Below are 20,726 nucleotides of genomic sequence, written 5' to 3' on the forward strand. Positions count from 1 at the left end.
GTCCAGGTTACCCACCCGTCATCCCCTCTTTCTTGCTGGGACTTATCTATACCTTTCTACACTATACTGCCTATGTGGTGTATTTGCTGGTTACTGAAGGTTTTGTTTTTACCGTATTGTATGTTTTATTAGCAATATGTATTGCCTACCTTTTTGGGGGCACCTGACATCTGGGGCAAGAATAACTGAAGAAAATGGCGTTGGCTGCATCTTATATACCCCTGGCGCACTGACGTCAGGGAGGAAGCGACAGCAACCGATGCCAGACCAAGACTTTGGAACTCTGGCTGACTGCGGAACCGCCTGACGGCAGGATAACCCTAGTGTAATGACTGCAGCAGTGAAGACACTCGAACATCTACATTTATGGTAGGTACAAAACTGTACTTTCTATGCAAGTTAGATTTGGAGTTTACTGTATATATATTTAGTAATCAGTGTTCTGCTGAAACAGGAGTCATTCCAGAAGGTTTATGGTCACTCAGAGACACCCACTTATTTACATTACTTGGGAGTGCCAATATTTCTATTTTTTGTTACATTATTTTCATCAGGTTTTAACCATAACTTTAAAATATGCATTAAATCAGCCACTTGTTATCTTACCAATTTCTCCTTAATGAATATTAATTTATGATGCTTCAAAGCCTAAGCCTGTGTTGAAGTTCTAGCTGTAGAAAATATTTCGATCCAGTGTCATTTTCATTCATTCCTCAACTGATGGGTCTTGGTTCAGATCTCAGATCTGGCTTAGCTGCATTTACTTAGACACTCAGATCAAATTCTCAAGCTCCTTTGTTTACCCATAATAACCCAGAACCCTGTAATACCTCAGATCTCATTTGCTGCCTCAACGCTTCAAATGCTGATCCTGCAGTCTCGAGCTTATAAGGTGTTTTTTGGTGTTTTGAGAGTGTAATTTGCCTTTATTGTTTTTTCTGTGTTAATTTCTTTCTTACTCTTCTTCCCTTTTTTAGTGTTTTGGGTTTTCTTGATTCACTTGTTTTTCTTTTCTTTTTTTTCCCTCCTTTCTTGGGTAGTTTTTGGTACCGTCATTGTTAAGTCTTCCTTCCTTTCTCTGTTTTCCTACCCTTTCATAGGGTATTTCTTGAATATCATTGTTGTTACGCTGTTGAACTTTAATTTTTTTGATAATAAAAAAAAAATCTCTTCTGTCTTCCTTTTTTCTGTCATATTTTCTCTCTTAATTCTTAATATAGTGAAAAAACCTACTGGTTTTAAGAAGTGCACTTCCTGTGGCATAAAATACCAAATTCTGATGCCTACAGGGAATGAGTCTACTGCCTTGATACTCCATGCTCCATTTATGCGGGATTTAACACTAGGGCCTTGAGTGCCCCCCCCCCCCCCCGCAACAAATTAGTTTTGAAAGGGTTACTTCCCTCTTCTGCTACTTCTGCTACTTCTGCTCTGTATCTGTTTCAGGGGCTCAACCTCCCATCAGGAAACAAAAGTCTTCCTTGGGGGACCAGGGAACACACAAAACGATATCCCAACTGTTTTCCAAAACCAGTTCCGACCTCAGAGCCACCTGTCAAAATTGCTAAAAGATCGGTCTAACCCCCTCAGATCCAGCTGTGAGAACAGTTAAATATCTACGACACAATCTCCTCATTTTTCACAGAAGCCCATTTCCCCTTGGCTCCATTCACCTTTCCTCCAAGAAACATGGAGGGACGATGTCATGTCCCTCTTCTGCCTCATCCTCTGTCAGGTCCTCCCAGAGCCTGTCTGAAACCGATGTGGATAGGATGATGAGAAAGTTTTTCAGGGCTCAGATTCACATTGGGGTGTTACTGTCTCCATCTCCCATCACATCAGTGATCCTCCAGTGTATTTGACATACCCTTATTTCTCCTTCATGAATTTGTGCCCAATGATTTTGGAGCCCTCAGATCCAAGAATCCCAAGAGTTGCTGTGTCAGATCTGAGTACAACTAGGTCTTTGACTCCAGCTGCATCCTGACTTGTTAGGCGCCGATCCCCTAGAGCAGGCAGAGTCTTGGAGCCAAAGTTTGGGTGCTGGATCCAGGAGAATGGGTTTGACTCTGAGGTTGTCAGAGCTGTCCCTTTCCTTCAGCGCTTTGCTCTGGACAGCTCTAGACTGACTCCTTCCTCATGGCAGGAGCTCAGGCAGAGTCAGGGCTTGGCAGAGCCTAGAGCTACATCTCCTGTGCAGCCAACCTCTGCTTCTCCTGGCCTTTCTGCCTTTGAGGTGATAGAGAGATTTTTGTCATCTGAGAGTCTAGTCTACTCTTCTTTCTTCATATCCTACCCGACTACCACCATCGGATCTGAGTTCTGAGCCTCATCAGCCTGTCCTGCAGGGATAGCCAGCCCACTTAAGTGTCCAGGCAGTTACCCTTCAGGAACTTCCCCTGTCTTCCAGCTTCTTCAGAACATCCTACTGACGAGGTCCCCCAGAAGAAGTTGTGCAAAAAGAGGCACATAAATTCCCCTCAGGAATTTCTCACTGAAGACACTGACTTTGATGAAGGGGAGGTGTCCCCATGGTCTCCACCAGAAAATGTCTCCTTTGGAGACATTCTACAGATGTTTAGTCAAAAGAGTAAATTCCCAGGAGGAGTCTATTCCTGGAAGTTGAGGAGGAATGAAAATGGACAACAAGGATGCATACTTATGGTGAGTGTATAACTTTTACTTTTTAATAATTATATAGTTCAGCACCTTCCCAGTCTATAGAGGCTTTTAGGGAGTCCCCACTCAGCTTTGAAAATAAATTATTGGTCCACACCCCTTGATGCCAGTTTTCTGCTGTTACATATCTTTCAAGCACCACTAAGTAAGCCTCAATCTCGTCCTTTCATTAAATCTTTTTCAGTGAAGTAACTGTGTTTTGGAACTCCCGACAAGGTAAACTGCTGACTTACCAGGATACTGAGCTGTTATTGCAGGCTTATTAGCTGTTGGCCAGTCACTGTGCATCACTTCTGGAGAGTTCTGGTAGCCTTCAGCAAAATCTTGATTAATACCTCCATTCTGGACACCAGTAAGGGCAACTACAGTACACACAGAAAGCCTTTTTTTCTGCCTTAGGAATCATGTTCCTACTGTGAATTTTCCTGCCAAGGGTACTCGCTTTTTTCTTACACAGAGAAGAGTCCAGTATTTAGAGAGAACGGAAAGGGAAAAATAAACAACAATGCAGGCTTCAGTTTCCTCAGTCAGTAATTATCTCAGTCAACAGTGCATTCCATTCTTGAGTAGGAACTGCTGTGAGAAAATAATTGAATTAGCAGTCTTCATTTTAATAGACAACAGTATTTTGTTGCCCACTAAAAACACCATTGTAGTAACTTTTTCAGCATGCAGTATAAAACCAGTTATAAAAACTCCAAACCTCAATTTTAATTAAAAAATTAAAAATGTTTTCTTCAGCATGGAAGAATAACAAACCTAAACAGTTTTTTATATGCAGTTCTTCAAGAAATGATCAGTTTAGGCAATGAGTGTAGACACTTTCACAGTTTAACCTTCTGACACATTTTTCATGTTGCCTCTTCTTTTCCCAGCAAAACAGATCAATGTTTACAGATAGAAAGCACACACCACTCAATTCCCTCCAGCTTCACTAGAAGTTATCGCATAGACACATCATTTCATCACATCAGATAAGAGCTTAGCTACCACCTGGTAATATTCCATCCAAATATGAAGTAGAAATACCTTTTAGTTCCTTTCAATCACCTGAGATTCATTTAATTTTTTTTCAGCAATCTGCCATTTCTAGCACCAGCAACCCTTTTGAATGCAAAATATAGTTAGTTGCACTCTGTTTTTCTTGGTGCCCTCCTTGCCTGTCTGTCTTGGCCTTAACTCATTCTCTCCAATACAGCTCTTTTGAGTGTGTACGTTCAACTCCTATTGGGTGTGGCTTGAACCTTTAAAAAACATGAAATTATCACCTTACAGTTCTAACAAATGCTCATGGACAGAGGTCAAATGTCGATACAATTGTGTTTGCCATCATAGGTTCATAGGTGTTTACTAGGCTAATGACCACAAGTGCCTTTTTAAGCTTAGCCATGCATGCCAGATCTCTGTCAAGTTCTGATACCCTTGATAAGTGTAAGCAGGGGCTTGGAAGATGAACCATTTACAAGCTAGGGCCCAGGAGATGAACCATTTACAGGTTGCCTGTGTCAATTAGAGACATAGGTGCCAAACCAGGGATGAAATTCCTGTTCCCCATTCAGTTGTCCAAGTTGCACTTGAATTTGGTTAGAGAGGAATTCTGCTTCACATAGACGGGGAGCATGTTCCAGAGATGGTGTAATCTTTGGGATATATACCTGTCTCTCCAGTAGGTCCTGTTTATATCACAGACAAGGTTTAAGTCTTTAGAATAGGTAATTCTCGTGCTGTTTGTTTTGCGGATATGCAGGAGGTCCATCAGAGTGGTGTCTGACAGTGCCCTGTACGTCAGGCATAGATCTCATCTCAAAAGTCTGTATGAGACAGAATACAGGGATAGATCCTTGAGATGGTCTGCATAGGACATTTTACTTAAGGTCTTTATTCTTTTATTGCAGAACCTCTGTGGACATTCTAATTGTTGGATATGCCTGGTTAGCTGCATATCAAAGGGGGCATTGTACTCAGTGATAGGTCTGATGAATGCCAAAACTAGTGGAACCATGACTTCCTTGGACTTGGATGCCATATTTTTGTTTATAAGTTGCACAACATAGAATGATTTCCTCACTACTATAGACATGTGATGGTCAAAGGCTAGATTACTATCTGTGTGTGTCCCCAAGTTGCTGACTACTGGGTCAACTCTAAGGAGTGTGTTGTTATTATGATAGTTACCAGGGGTGGATGATTTCCCAAAGGATACTATTATGCATTTCTTGGCATTTAGTTTTAGTCCATGGCTCTGACACCAGTTGTTTGTCTGTGTCTGCCCCTCCTAGAGAACATTTGTGTAAGTGTGGGATTCAATGACATCTCCTAGTTTACAATCATCTGCAAATTTAGCTAGCCAGAGACCACTGACATGGGCTTTGACGTCAGAGAAGTAAATGCTAAATAGGAGCAGTCCGAGGACTGATACCTGAAGGACTCCACTTGTGATTGGCCTCTTTGTTGAGGTGGACTCTACCAATTCTATTTCATGTATGCTTCAGGATAAAATATTCTGATACCTTACATGTATGGAATGAATGCAAATATGAGAAAGCAATATTTAATAGGTTTACTATCATGTTCCTGAAAGGGACTCTGTCGAATGGTCATATCATCGACTGCAAAAACTGACAGTGTCGAACTCCAGTAATGTCAAATTCCAAATCAAATACGATTTTGGGATGAGCGCTGACATAGGTCGAGATGGAGGTGAGATTTGTACTTCCGCATTATCAGTGTTCGACATTGCCAGCATTCGACGTTCGAACTTCGCGTGAAGTGTATTTGACTGAGTTCGTCTCGAGAACTTGATAGTAAACCAGTATCATATAATTGTGGGCTGTGCATTTACATTTATGCATAATGTTTTAGAAAGCTTTGTAAGTTCATATGTGTTCAGTTTCCTGGTGCTAGGACAGAGAGTTTTGGACTGGAATAAAATAATAGGCCTGCAAAGTTTACTTCTTCTACCTGGTACTTTCTGAATGGAGTGATTTATAGTACTAGTTTATATTTAATAGTTGAGAAAGGTTACAGTTCTTTTGGGTACTACACCCAGTAAAATAAAATATCATACTTTATGTAATTGCTAAATTTTTTCTCCTTGACCTGATTAGCCAAAAAAGTCACTTACTAAACTTTTTTTTTTAATTTGTGTGTGTTCATCTATTGTACTATGAACAGTGTTATTATTTTGGGTATTGGTAAGACTCCAGTATTATCTTTTGCTGCCCCTATCCCCCACCCAACCCTCCCACCAGACCTGCCTGATGGCTGCTTTACCTTCATCCATTCAGCCCATTTATTCTATGGTGACTGGGTCTGGGCATCCCAGGTTAGGTGAGAGCTCTACAGTTTGCTACTGACCAGGAATGCTGATCATAGGTAGTCAGCCTTGCTAGTACTGTAGTGTAATCTACCCTTCCCCCCTTCATCGGCAACTTTTACGAGCTGCACTGTAGCTTAAATTTGAGGGGAAGTGATCCTTGGTATGCTGAATTTCCCTAGGCTTTGTAGTGTGAATGTATATGGCAGCATGTGCTTGCTAGACTGATATTCTTTGTAGCACTTCGTGCCCCTGCTAGGTGTCACTCATGGGGTGAGTCAAAGCTGCCTTCTTCCCCTCCTGCTCACTTTCATCCTACCCTGCCAGGTCTTACAAGTACCTGAATTGCCATTTGAACTCTGGTTGCTCATACAGTAGTAGTTGTCCGTGTACACCACCGAGTTGTCTAGAATCCAGCTCCTTGAAAGAAATCCCAGGTAACAGGAGTGTGGAATGTCACCAACCAGAGTAAAATGTCAGAGGTAAGGGATGTCATATCACTAAGGGGTATATCTGTAGTTGCTGGAGAGGGAGTGGCTAGGCTGGGAAAAATAAACACAAGGAGACAGGTACAGGAAGGTAGATGAGCGCTGATACTGATGCCTTAGTTAGTTGATTCTTTGAATATGAGGTACTATTTGTGCACTGCTGATGCAAATCCATTCAAAATGCACTTTTTTCAGAGCTTTACTTTGCCTAATAATGCTTATGAGGCATATATTTCATCCTGCAGATGTTGAAAATAGGAACAAAAGCCCTTGCAAAGTAGTAACATCCAACCAAAAATCTGGACATCTAATTAGCATAAATTTTGAACACCAAATAACATACACCTCTTCGTGCTTCTAATAGGAGTCTGGGATACTATGAGGAAATGTGTTTATAAAGCAGTGTGTGACAAAAATGATGGAAAAATACAAGCACATTATTAAAGAGACTGTGTAAAATCTGTAGACTTTTAATGAACTGTGTTGCAAAAGTCCACCGAAGTTTATTTTTGCTTCAGAAAAAGGGAGATGTACGACGAGTGCCCTCTTGCTTTAAGTTATGGTTGCCACTAATGTATTGGTCATGCAGCCTGGTTTTCTATGTACTAGACAGCTTCAAAAATCAAATGTGATGGGGAGGATTCAGAAAATTGTAATAAGGGGTAAATCAAGCCTGAAGTAGGGAAATTCCTCAAAAAATATGGACAACTCTCTGCAGGAGCAAATCAGGACCGAAAATAGGAATGGTCCTCTAAAATAGGGATAGCTGAGAAGTGTTTTACAAGGTGTGCTTGGATTTTTGCTCTAAGAAGGCAAGCTCAGTTTGGTCCATCTCAGTACAAGAAAATTACTGGAAAAACTAGCTTTGGGTAAGCTAGCAGTAGTCCAAAAAGCAAAACAGTAAAATTCAAGCAAAATGGAAACAATTTGGAGATTGTCCTTAAATCAGTGGTGTCTGAGGGTTAGGAGTACACTGTGGTCCAGTTTCTTCCTGCTTTCAGGATAAATTGCAGTCGTCTGTAACTTACAGCAAGTTTCAGTTAATTCACTCAAGCCTAAAACACCTTTTCTGTATATTTCCAGTTCACACCCATACCTCCTTATGGTGTCCAGAACTATTTTACATCCCGTTTTTTTTAAGTGACTTATTAGCTAATATTAGGCAGTTTTAGAAAGATCAAGGAGTTATTAACATAACAAAACTAACATTGTTAGTCAAGGGTGTCATGCAGTAGAGAAATTACTTTTTGTGTTCCATGTGTTCACATTCTCATATTTATGTCCATATTTTCATAACTGAGAGACCTACATTTTATTGAAGTGTAGGTATCTGGGAGACAGGACAATTCACTGAAAATTGCTGGTTTATATCACACTGTAGTGGAAATATTGCTGATTGTTAGTAATTATGAAAGTAAGTTATATTTCCATATGCACTTAATATATCACATGCCAAATGACTTATAAACTGCTGCATGTCATTAGGTAAAACCTTATATGTTGTTGAAGAAAATTATCCTTAATATTTGCACTGTAAGTTGCACATTTGGATAGACATATTATTAGCATTGCTAATTATACAATTAAACTTGTGATTTCCTTTATACCCATCTTTCCCTCCCCTTCCTGTACAACTAGCAAATAAAACTCCAATTCATTCTCATTACCACTCCCACCAATCTATCCCTGCTAAGCCTATTATAATAAATTCCTCTACATCATAATCTCCTCCCAGTAACTTCCTACCTAATACACCCCTTCCCCTAACATGCAATATCTACTGCTACCATCTATACTTCTACTTTCACTCTCAGTCAGCACTTCCTATCATATACACCTCCCTAACCCATATCTATGCTCCCCTACATCTCAATCATACAATTCCCCTACATCTACTTCATCTTTCTATATCTCCCCAAACCTCTTTAATACCCCTACCTCAAGCCTACATAAACTATCCTTATTACAAATTCTTAAACCTTCACACAAGTCAAAATCAAAACTACTCAAATTCCACTTAAACCCCACAGCACACATTCCTCTCATTACCAATCTACTACATGATGGTGACATCCATCCTAACCCTGGCCCCTCCTCTTCTCTCCCACCAAAACCTCCCCCTCACTGTCCCCTCTGGACTATTCTAAGACTACCCAACCTCAGTCACAAAAACCCTCTCCATCCAAATACTTAACTATATACCCCGTTAACATCCAGAGCCTAAGAAATAAGATCACTGAATTTCACTCATGGATAGCCCATAATACACCCCACATCCTTTCCCTATCTGAAACTTGGCTTAAGCCTCAAATCTCAAACAATGAAATTCTTCCCCCTGGCTATAACATTTTCCGCTCTGATAGACCAACCAGAAAAAAGGGGGTGGTGTAGCCATCCTTTACTCTAATAACCTTAACCTCTCACCATACCCTTCCCCATCTCCAGATTTCCTCCCTGCAGAGCTCATAATCCTTAACTGCCATCTCAATGCTCACAAAAAACTTGCAGTAGCCACCATCTACATACCTCCTGGTAACAATCTACCTATTCTTGAAAATATCCTTTCCTGGTTTTCTGACAATGTACCTTATGAGACCCGTATACTCGACAATGTCAACATAGACTGGTCTAAACTCTCCACTGACACTCCCCAACATAGTATCCACCTACATGGCTTCCACCAACTTATCTCTTCCCCCACTCACTTCTCCAAGAACTCCACATCTAGCTCCACCATAGACTGGATCCTCACCAATGCCTCCCACCACTATCACAATGCATCCACCCTACCTGATTCTCTCAGTGACCATCTCCCTACCTCCATCTTAAGGCAAAACTCCCATACCACTATACCCCATCTAATCAAAGACTGTCGAAAACTATCTAGTTTCAATGTATCCCAGTTCAACTCTATCCTGCAAAGTATAGACTGGTCCATTCTTTGACATCTCCCCCTGAACGATGCAGTAACTACTTTCAATAACATCTTCTTGAATACATCAGACTCCCTAGCACCCCCAAGGAAGATGAGAGTTAAATCTAAACATGCCCCATGGCTTACCAAAGAAACTAAGTCCCTTATGAAACAAAGAGATAGTACTTGGAAATCCTGGACTAAATCATAATAGCCACTTCTCCTCATAAAATATAGACAGCTGAGAAACCTAGCCAAAAAACAAATTATAAATGACAAAAAGACATACTACACCTCCTCTCAGCTCAGCAACAAATCAAACCCTCGCAAATATTGGTCAACTATTAACAACATCCTGTATCCTGGAAGGCCCACCACTCCCTCCCCCTACCCTAGCACATCCCCTGAGGAACCGGCTGCCCTCCTAAATAAACACCTCATCTCCTCCATCCAAAATCTTTTAACCACCAATTCTAACTTTACTCCTATACCCAACTCTCCAAATCCCCAAAACACACCTTTATTCTCCTTTGAGCCAGTTCCTATAGTATATATCAAGTCTCTACTGCACAAGCTCAAACCGTGCTCTCCTTCCACAGACAACATACCTCCCTCCTTTCTGAAACTCGCTGCTGACTCGATTGCCTATCCCATAACCATATTAATAAATAGATCTATTCTAGAATCTACTGTCCCTACTCTATGGAAATTTTTCTATACAATCCCCCTGCATAAAGGTGGGAATTCCACTGACCCTTCCAAGTATCGACCCATCGCTATTCTATCCCCACTCTCCAAACTGCTATAAAAATTTATTCACACCCAACTTCTCAAGTACCTCCTCAACCACAACTTACCTTTACTCAACACGGCTTTCGTCCCCGTCATAGCACTACCACTGCACACCTCTCTTTCACTCACAACATTGCTGAAGCCTTAGATAACAATAAACTAATTTCCTGCCTCTTCTTTGACCTTTCCAAAGCTTTCAATACTGTCTCTCACCCTATTCTACTAGCCAGACTTGCCAAACTTCACCTACCCCCCCCACACACACACACACACACACACTCACCTGGTTCTCTAGCTACTTATCTGGCAGAGAACAATCTGACAAATGGCTCTCATCCTGCTCTCCCTTTCTCCACTGGGGTACCCCAAGGCTCCATCTTAGGACCCCTACTATTTAACATCTTCACCAATGATCTGCACACCTCTTGTAAAGAATCTTCCCTTATTCAGTATGCTGATAACTCCACACTTATATCTATTTCCAACAACATCCCTGATCTACAAACCCAAACCCAACAAGCTCTACTAACCACTGAACAATGGCTTTCAGACAACCTACTCATTCTTAACCCCAAAAAAACAAAACTCTTACTTTTTCTTCCCCGCTCTCTCACCACAAATCCTCCTTTGTCATAACATTTCTCAACAACACTACAATCCTACCAGATAATCACACCAAACTACTAGGAGTCATCATTGACGAACTAAAATGTAACCTTCATATACTTCAATCTTTAAAAAAAAAACACACCAAAAACTAGGGCTACTGTATCGCAACAAAAAATATCTCACCCCTGATACCAGACTCAGCCTGGGAAAATCACTCCTACTCCCCACCCTCCTCTATGCAGCTCTAGTCTTAACCAACATACAGACCACCACTATGAATAAACTCCAACAAACCTACCATAAAATTGCTAGATTCATCACTACCTCCCCATATAACTTACATCACTGCACTGCATTAGACTCCTACACTGGCTTGAGCTTCCACAACTATTTCTACTCTATCAATTTCACATGCTTTACTCAATACTCTATAAACCTTCACTCTGTCCATCTCTTTCTTCCCTTATCTCTCTGTACACTCCACCCCAGTCCTTTTGTACTTCAAGTCAACAGCTACTTGATATCTACCAACCAAAAAAGTTTGTAGGCAAACTACTCTACAAACACTCTATTGCCCATGCTTGGAACAAACTTCCCTTCAACATACGCTCCATCTCTCATACCTCTCATTTCAAAAACGAACTAAAAACCTATCTACTCAACTCCAGAACTTGCCCCTGCCGTGAACCTACCAAGTTCCTCTCCTCCCTAATACACCCTTTAAAGCAATGCAAACTTTACCCCCTTCACACCTTATTCACAGTTCTATCAAAAAAAACAAAAAAGGTATGGCATAATAATATTTTTGTATTGTCTACTTGCATGTATTTGATACCTTAATGAATGTAACCTGAGTTTTATTACTATTCTGTAAGAATGTAACCTGAGTTTTATTACTATTCTGTATGATTGTAACCTGAGTTTTATTACTATTCTGTATGAATGTAACCTGAGTTTTATTACTATTCTGTATGAATGTAACCTGAGTTTTATTACTATTCTGTATGAATGTAACCTGAGGTTTATTACTATTCTGTATGAATGTAACCTGAGGTTTATTACTATTCTGTATGAATGTAACCTGAGATTTATTACTATTCTCTATGAATGTAACCTGAGTTTTACTACTATTCTCTATGAATGTAACCTGAGTTTTATTACTATTCTGTATGAATGTAACCTGAGTTTTATTACTATTCTGTATGAATGTAACCTGAGTTTTATTACTATTTTCTATGAATGTAACCTGAGTTTTATTACTATTCTGTATGAATGTAACCTGAGTTTTATTACTATTATGCATGAATGTAACCTGAGTTTTATTACTATTCTCTATGAATGTAACCTGAGTTTTATTACTATTCTGTATGATTGTAACCTGAGTTTTATTACTATTGTGTATGAATGTAACCTGAGTTTTATTACTATTCTGTATGAATGTAACCTGAGTTTTATTACTATTCTGTATGAATGTAACCTGAGGTTTATTACTATTCTGTATGAATGTAACCTGAGGTTTATTACTATTCTGTATGAATGTAACCTGAGATTTATTACTATTCTCTATGAATGTAACCTGAGTTTTACTACTATTCTCTATGAATGTAACCTGAGTTTTATTACTATTCTGTATGAATGTAACCTGAGTTTTATTACTATTCTGTATGAATGTAACCTGAGTTTTATTACTATTTTCTATGAATGTAACCTGAGTTTTATTACTATTCTGTATGAATGTAACCTGAGTTTTATTACTATTATGCATGAGTGTAACCTGAGTTTTATTACTATTCTCTATGAATGTAACCTGAGTTTTATTACTATTCTGTATGAATGTAACCTGAGTTTTATTACTATTCTGTATGAATGTAACCTGAGTTTTATTACTATTCTCTACGAATGTAACCTGAGTTTTATTACTATTCTCTATGAATGTAACCTGAGTTTTATTACTATTCTCTATGAATGTAACCTGAGTTTTATTACTATTCTGCATGAATGTAACCTGAGTTTTATTACTATTCTCTATGAATGGAACCTGAGTTTTATTACTGTTCTCTATGAATGGAACCTGAGTTTTATTACTATTCTCTATGAATGGAACCTGAGTTTTATTACTATTCTCTATGAATGTAACCTGAGTTTTATTACTATTATGCATGAATGTAACCTGAGTTTTATTACTATTCTCTATGAATGGAACCTGAGTTTTATTACTATTCTGTATGAATGTAACCTGAGTTTTATTACTATTCTCTATGAATGTAACTTGAGTTTTATTACTATTCTCTATGAATGTAACTTGAGTTTTATTACTATTCTCTATGAATGTAACCTGAGTTTTATTACTATTCTCTATGAATGTAACCTGAGTTTTATTACTATTCTCTATGAATGTAACTTGAGTTTTATTACTATTATGCATGAATGTAACCTGAGTTTTATTACTATTCTGTATGAATGTAACCTGAGTTTTATTACTATTCTGTATGAATGTAACCTGAGTTTTATTACTATTCTCTATGAATGGAACCTGAGTTTTATTACTATTCTGTATGAATGTAACCTGAGTTTTATTACTATTCTCTATGAATGTAACTTGAGTTTTATTACTATTCTCTATGAATGTAACTTGAGTTTTATTACTATTGTCTATGAATGTAACCTGAGTTTTATTACTATTGTCTATGAATGTAACCTGAGTTTTATTACTATTCTGTATGAATGTAACCTGAGTTTTATTACTATTCTGTATGAATGTAACCTGAGTTTTATTACTATTCTGTATGAATGTAACCTGAGTTTTATTACTATTCTGTATGACTATAACCTGAGTTTTATTACTATTCTCTATGAATGTAACCTGAGTTTTATTACTATTCTCTATGAATGTAACCTGAGTTTTATTACTATTCTGTAGGAATGTAACCTGAGTTTTATTACTATTCTGTAGGAATGTAACCTGAGTTTTATTACTATTCTGTAGGAATGTAACCTGAGTTTTATTACTATTCTGTATGAATGTAACCTGAGTTTTATTGCTATTCTCTATGAATGTAACCTGAGTTTTATTACTATTCTGTATGAATGTAACCTGAGTTTTATTACTATTCTGTATGAATGTAACCTGAGTTTTATTACTATTCTCTATGAATGTAACCTGAGTTTTATTACTATTCTCTATGAATGTAACCTGAGTTTTATTACTATTCTGTATGAATGTAACCTGAGTTTTATTACTATTCTCTTTATCAAAATTGAGTTTATGTATTTCTGGAGCTTTTCTCTTCGGGTCTCCACTGAAAATGGGCCAAAACCCAGTAGGACTAACCTGGTTAACAAATGTCAATAAATAAATAATTGTCAGTATCTCAATCAACATACAGGAGAAGAGGCAGAAGGCATGGCCGAAGGCAGGAAGAGAGGAGAAAGGTTAGGACTGTGGTAGTGAGTGTCGGAACTTTCAATGTTGGCAGTATGACTGGTATAGGGAGAGAGCTAGCTGATATGATGGACAGAAGGAAGGTTGGTATATTGTGTGTGCAAGAGACCAGATGGAAGGGGAGTAAGGCTAGGTGTATCGGAGGTGGGTTCAAATTGTTTTATCATGGTATGGATGGGAGGAGAAATGACGTAGGAGTTATTCTGAAGGAACAGTATACGAAGAGTGTATTGGAGGTGAAAAGGGTGTTGGATAGAGTGATGTTTATGAAGCTGGAAATTGATGGTGTAATGATTAATGTTAGTGCATATGATCCACAAGTTGGGTGTGCAGTGGATGAGAAAGAAACATTTTGGAGTGAATTGGATGAAGTGGTGATGACTGTACCCAAGGGTGAGAGAGTGGTGATTGGAGCAGATTTAAATGGGCATGTTGGTGAAGGGAACAGTGGGGCTGAGGAAGTGATGGGTAGATATGGTGTTAAACAAAGGAATGCAGAAGGTCAGATGGTAGTGGATTTTGCGAAAAGGATGGATATGGCTGTGGTGAACATGTATTTTAACAAGTGGGAGGAGCATAGGGTGACATATAAGAATGGAGGAAGATGCACACAGGTGGATTATATCTTATGTAAGAGGGCCAGTTTGAAGAAGATTGGAGACTGTAAAGTGGTGGCCGGAGAAAGTGTAGTTAGGCAGCATAGGGTGGTGGTTTGTAGGATGACGTTGGTGATCAAGAAGAGGAGGAGGATTGTGAGGGCAGCACCAAGGATCAAATGGTGGAAATTGAAAAAGGGTAATTATGAGGTGGAGTTCAGGGATGAGTTAAGACAGGCACTGGGTGGCAGTGAAGAGTTACCAAATAGCTGGGTAACTACAGCAGAGCTAGTAATGGAGGCAGCTAGAAAGGTGCTTGGTATCACATCGGGACAGAGGAAGGACGACAAGATGACAAGGAGACATGGTGGTGGAATGAGGAAGTACAGAAGAGTATACAGGCAAAGAGGTTGGCAAAGAAGAAGTGGGATTGTCAGAGAGATGAAGAAAGTAGACAGGAGTATAAGGAGATGAGTTGCATGGCAAAGAGAGAGGTGGCGAAGGCTAAGGATAAGGCATATGAAGAGTTGTATGAAAGGTTGGACACTAAGGAGGGAGAAAAGGACTTGTACCGATTGGCTAGACAGAGGGACCGAGCTAGGAAAGATGTGCAGCAGGTAAAGGTGATAAAGGATAATGAGGGAAACATACTCACAAGCGAGGAGTGTGTGTTGAGGAGATGGAAAGACTACTTTGAGGGGTTGATGAATGAAGAGAATGAGAGGGAGAGAAGGTTGAATGATGTAGGGATAGTGAATCATGAAGTACAATGGATTAGCAAGGAGGAAGTAAGGATAGCTATGAAGAGAATGAAGATTGGAAAGGCTGTTGGCCCAGATGACATACCTGTGGAAGCATGGAGGTGTTTAGGTGAAATGGCAGTGGAGTTTTTAACCAGATTGTTTAATGAAATCTTGGAAAGTGAGAGGATGCCTGAGGAATGGAGAAAAAGTGTTTTGGTACCAAATTTTAAGAATAAGGGTGTGCAGAGCTGTAGTAACTACAGAGGGATTAAATTGATCAGTCACAGCATGAAGTTATGGGAAAGAGTAGTGGACGCTAGGTTAAGAAGGGATGTGATGATTAGTGAACAGCAGTATGGTTTTATGCCAGGAAAGAGCACTACAGATGCAATGTTTGCTCTGAGAGTGTTGATAGAGAAGTACAGAGAATGTCAAAAGGAGTTGCATTGTGTTTTTGTAGACTTGGAGAAAGCATATGACAGGGTGCCTAGAGAGGAGTTGTGGTATTGTATGAGGAAGTCAGGAGTGTCAGAGAAGTATATAAGAGTGGTACAGGATATGTACGAGGGTAGTGTGACAGCGGTGAGGTCTGCGGTGGGAGTGACGGATGCGTTTAAGGTGGAGGTGGGGTTACATCAAGGATCAGCTCTGAGCCCTTTCTTATTTGCAATGGTGATGGACAGGTTGACAGACAAGATCAGACATGAGTCCCCATGGACTATGATGTTTGCAGATGACATTGTGATCTGCAGTGAGAGTAGGGAACAGGTGGAGGAGACCCTGGAGAGATGGAGATATGCTCTAGAGAGAAGAGGAATGAAGGTCAGCAGGACTAAGACAGAATATATGTGTGTGAATGAGAGGGAGGATAGAGGAATTGTGAGGATGCAAGGAGTAGAGGTGGCGAAGTTGTGAGTTTAAATACTTGGGGTCAGTAGTTCAGAGTAACGGTGAGTGTGGAAGAGAGGTGAAGAAGAGAGTACAGGCAGGATGGAGTGGGTGGAGAAGAGTGTCAGGAGTGATTTGTGACAGACGAGTACCTGTAAGAGTGAAAGGGAAGGTCTACAAGAGGGTAGTGAGACCAGCTATGTTATATGGGTTGGAGACAGTGGTATTGACAAAAAGGCAGGAGGTTGTGCTGGATGTGGCAGAGTTAAAGATGTTAAGATTTGCACTGGGTGTGACGAAGGTGGACAGGATTAGGAGTAAGTATATTAGAGGGTCAGCCCAGGTTGGAAGGTTTGGAGACAAAGCCAGAGAGGCAAGATTACGTTGGTTTGGACATGTGCTGAGAAGGGATGCGGAGTATATTGGGAAAAAGATGCTAAGGATGAAGCTACCAGGTAACAGAAAAAGAGGAAGGCCTAAGATAAGGTTTATGGATGTGGTGAGAGAGGACATGCAGGTGGTTGGTGTGACAGAGCAAGATGCAGAGGACAGGAAGAAATGGAAACAGGTGATCCGCTGTGGCGACCCCTAACGGGAACAACCGAAAGAAGATGATGATCTCAATCAACATACACTTGTACAGGAAGTTTTTGTTGTCATGTGAAACATGAAAGCTTATGTCTGGTTTAACAAAAATGTTTTAACAAAATACGTCTTAAGTTGTACAGTTTTCAAGATATGAACATTTGTGAAAGTTTGCAAAAAGTATATTTTGGGGTTTGTGTGCATTATAAATATATTACAGTATTTATGGAAAATACTATGAATGCACTATTATCACTGTAAAGAATACATCTTACTGATAACATTGATATTTGTTCAGTTTTAATAGCTTTTATTGTTTACAAAATATTTACATTTGTTTATTTTATGCTTTTAATGTTTAAAAAATGCTCAGTAGTGTAAGATATGTCTAGCCTAATAGAGGTGTGACATTCCACACCACGTAGTTGTTAATGAGTTAACATTGCTTGTAGGTAAATGTCAAGTAAGAACAAGTAAAAGTAAAGAAAAGTGTCACTGAGAAAATAACACAGTACTTTAATACAAAGTAATGTGACACACAAGACCCAAAGATTCAAAACACTTCATTCTGTTTTAGATCCTGATGTCCTTGATACCTGGTTCTCCTCTGGACTTTTTCCTTTTGCAATGCTAGGATGGCCTAAAGAGGTATGTATGCAGAAAATCAAAGAAAAAATGAATTTTGCTTTGTATTTCTACATACTGGTTACATGGCTGTCAGTCCTGCATGTATTTTCAGCATTTGATTTAGTGAACATTCCTTGCACAGAGTAATCCTACAGCTGTTATACTAACAAAAGTAGTGTTTTATTTTGTCAGTTATTGACTAACAAAATAAGAACGGTGTGTGCTTTATGTTCTTTGATTGGCCTTCTATGTTGAACAAGTTCATATAGACATGTGAAGCAGTGTGTGAAGGTTTTTTTTTTTGGGGGGGGGGGGGCTCTGTTTGATGCAGACTGTACTTCTGTCATGGATTTGTATTAATTTTACAGACTGCAGATCTGAAGGATTTCTACCCAAACTCTATTTTGGAGACAGGAAGTGACCTCATCTTTTTCTGGGTTGCCCGAATGGTAATGCTGGGACAACAGCTGACAGGCCAGCTTCCATTTTCACAGGTACAAATAAGAATGTGTGTGTGTGGGTGTGCACGTACTTGCATGCAAGAGTAACCACATGGGCACATGTCAGATTTCATGTAGTACTGTTCCTCCTTCAGCAGTAGAGAAGAATTGTAAACTTGGTGGCTTTTTTTCTCCTTAAAGTGTTCCATTTGATTTAGCAATGACCTGCAAAGCATATGCCCCTTTAAGAGATCTTAATGAGCTTCCCTTCTGCCATCACATTATTAAATGAGTGTCAACACAAGTGGCAGAAGGCAGGAGTCTGTGATGTCATCCATCCTTAGAGAGTAGTATTACACCATTTGCCCCAGATTTTACAGTAATGTCACAAATGGGGTGCAAACAGTCCTTCATTGAACTTTTACAGACATTCATCTGCTGCCAGAAGTCCAGTTTGGTTGATACGTAACCTCTATCTCTTCTTGCTCTCATCTGTTAGGAAGAGACTGGCTGCTAATCCAGAGCAGCATTTCCTCATTGATCATGGGTTGTGTAACTGAGTGACATTCCGGTATCCTTCTATGTATCTGGTACCATATCTGTGTGTCACTGGTATGGATCAGAATGCACTGCATCTGAACTTGAGCATGTTTTTTCCCCTTTGTGTAGAACATACAACCTAAGACAAACTTTGTTAATATCAAGCTAATGGAGAACTTTTCAAGCAGTATAACAAACTAGCTAACATATTCAACATACAGGAGCAGTGTGATTTGGAGAAAACTGCTAAGGCTCTGAATAATGGAATGCCTTGTAAGCTGGCCCAATGTCTGAGAGTCTGGAATAGAAATCAAAGGAATGCTGTTTTTTAGTGACGGAATTCCTGCAATATTTTGCTGTTTGATATTAATTTGTGCCATCTGCTGCTAATATTTTCTTGGTCATACATGTGCTGATTGAGGACAAGTAAATAATATTTCTTTCCCAACTCCTGAATTATTGGAAATATTGCTTTGTGGCAAAGGTCTTTATATTGTGTCTGTCTGTCTGAGTAAACAATGTTTGTGACTTTGGAATGAAGTATCAGGCTTAGTTGCATTGAAAACCTGGTCAGAAGTTCAGGAAAAGTATTTTAGCCATGTACATAGTGAAGTAGAATCCAGAGACAGAGTGGCAAAAATTATGTTAATCCGCACTCAGGCATTATTAACAAGCTCACTAATTAAGATAGGACCCAGGAGGTCAAAATAGGTGAGGCCACTGCCACTAAGAGGCCAGTCACTAGCAGACTCCCCCAGGGCTGTGTACTGGACCCACTCCTTTTGGTATCTGTTTCACTGAAATTAAAGCAAATACTGAAGGTTTATGGCTGACTAAATATTCAGATGATTGCAAGCTGGGGGTTGTCATCCACTCCCCCTGCAGACAACTAGCATTCTTCAAGAAGGTCAGTCTCTCCGAGTAGCTAATTGTATCAAAGCCATGGTCTTAAACTCAATCAGAAATGCATAATTGTACCCTTTGGGAAGTCAACCATCACAGATAATTACCATGATGATGATATGCCCCTAAGAGTGTACCCAGTGGTCAGGGATCTGGGTACGCATGTAGACAGCATTACCTTTGAGCACCACATAGTCACAGTGGTGAGGAAATCCTTTTTTGTTGCACAACTTATAAGTAAGGGCATGGTATCGTGGTCATTATCCCATTGTATTCCTCCCTTATCAGACCAGTAATGGAGTACAGTGCTCCCTTTGGTATGTATATGCAGCAACTAGAGCAACCTCAAATGTTCCTTACAAAAAGAATGCAAATCGTAACAAGCCTGCCTTAGGCACAGTGCCTTAAAGCCCTTTCTGTCTACTCAGTGTCCTATAGATTGCTGAGGGGTGATCTATGCCTGGCTTGCAAGGCATCCACAAACCCCACACATATGAATCTCCTACATATCCGTAAGTCAAAGACTACCAGAAATGCGAAGTCTAGGGACCTGAATTTTGTCTGTAACTTAAATAGAACATTCTGGAGAGACAGATGTGTGTCCCTGAGACTGCCCCTCCTATGAAACAGGCTTCTCACCCATGTGAATCATAGTTCATCTGTTACCCAGTTTAAGCACAACCTAGACCTGTGGAAGTGGAGTAGGAAATTTACACCTGACCTGGGACCCAAGTCCCTTATGGGCAGAGGTAGCTTATAAATGCCTGGCCGTTAATGTCCTATTTGGATACAAGACATTGTTATTCTTTCAGGAAAGCTTGGCTAAGCTTAGAACCCCCCCAACCCCAGGTTGTTAGCATAGTAACAGTCTGCAAACCTATGATGATGTCTTTTCTGTCCACCTCTAACTGTGGGTTATGGATCTGATCAGAACCAGGGCCGGCAGTTCAAAATCTTCAGCTAAACTTCTCTTCTCCTCTCCACCAATGCACTGCACAGCTAATTCTCCTCAGATGCATTTGCCAAAGCTCCTGTTATGATAAGTGATAGTTGCTTACAATTTTGTGTTGCTACAGCCTTATAGTTTTTAACCTCGTCTTCCAGTCTATATTAATGTTGCCAGTTTCCATTTTTTTGTAGTTGATAGTGTAATAAACATCTTTC

At 39.7% G+C, this 20,726-nt stretch overlaps 1 protein-coding gene across 2 annotated transcripts in view; it reads left to right on the plus strand.

Moving 5' to 3' along the window:
* Positions 1-20,726, plus strand: part of VARS2 (valyl-tRNA synthetase 2, mitochondrial) — a 1,808,135-nt gene that overhangs the window by 1,318,401 nt on the left and 469,008 nt on the right. For both annotated transcript variants that reach the window (XM_044084462.1, XM_044084463.1), the window contains exons 19-20: positions 17,630-17,700; positions 18,048-18,173. In XM_044084462.1, the coding sequence (XP_043940397.1) occupies positions 17,630-17,700; positions 18,048-18,173 (197 nt within the window). The remainder of the gene's footprint in view (positions 1-17,629; positions 17,701-18,047; positions 18,174-20,726) is intronic.

This window comes from Protopterus annectens, chromosome 9.part0 (assembly GCF_019279795.1).
Source record: "Protopterus annectens isolate FY-2018-M chromosome 9.part0, PAN1.0, whole genome shotgun sequence".
NCBI lineage: Eukaryota > Metazoa > Chordata > Ceratodontiformes > Protopteridae > Protopterus > Protopterus annectens.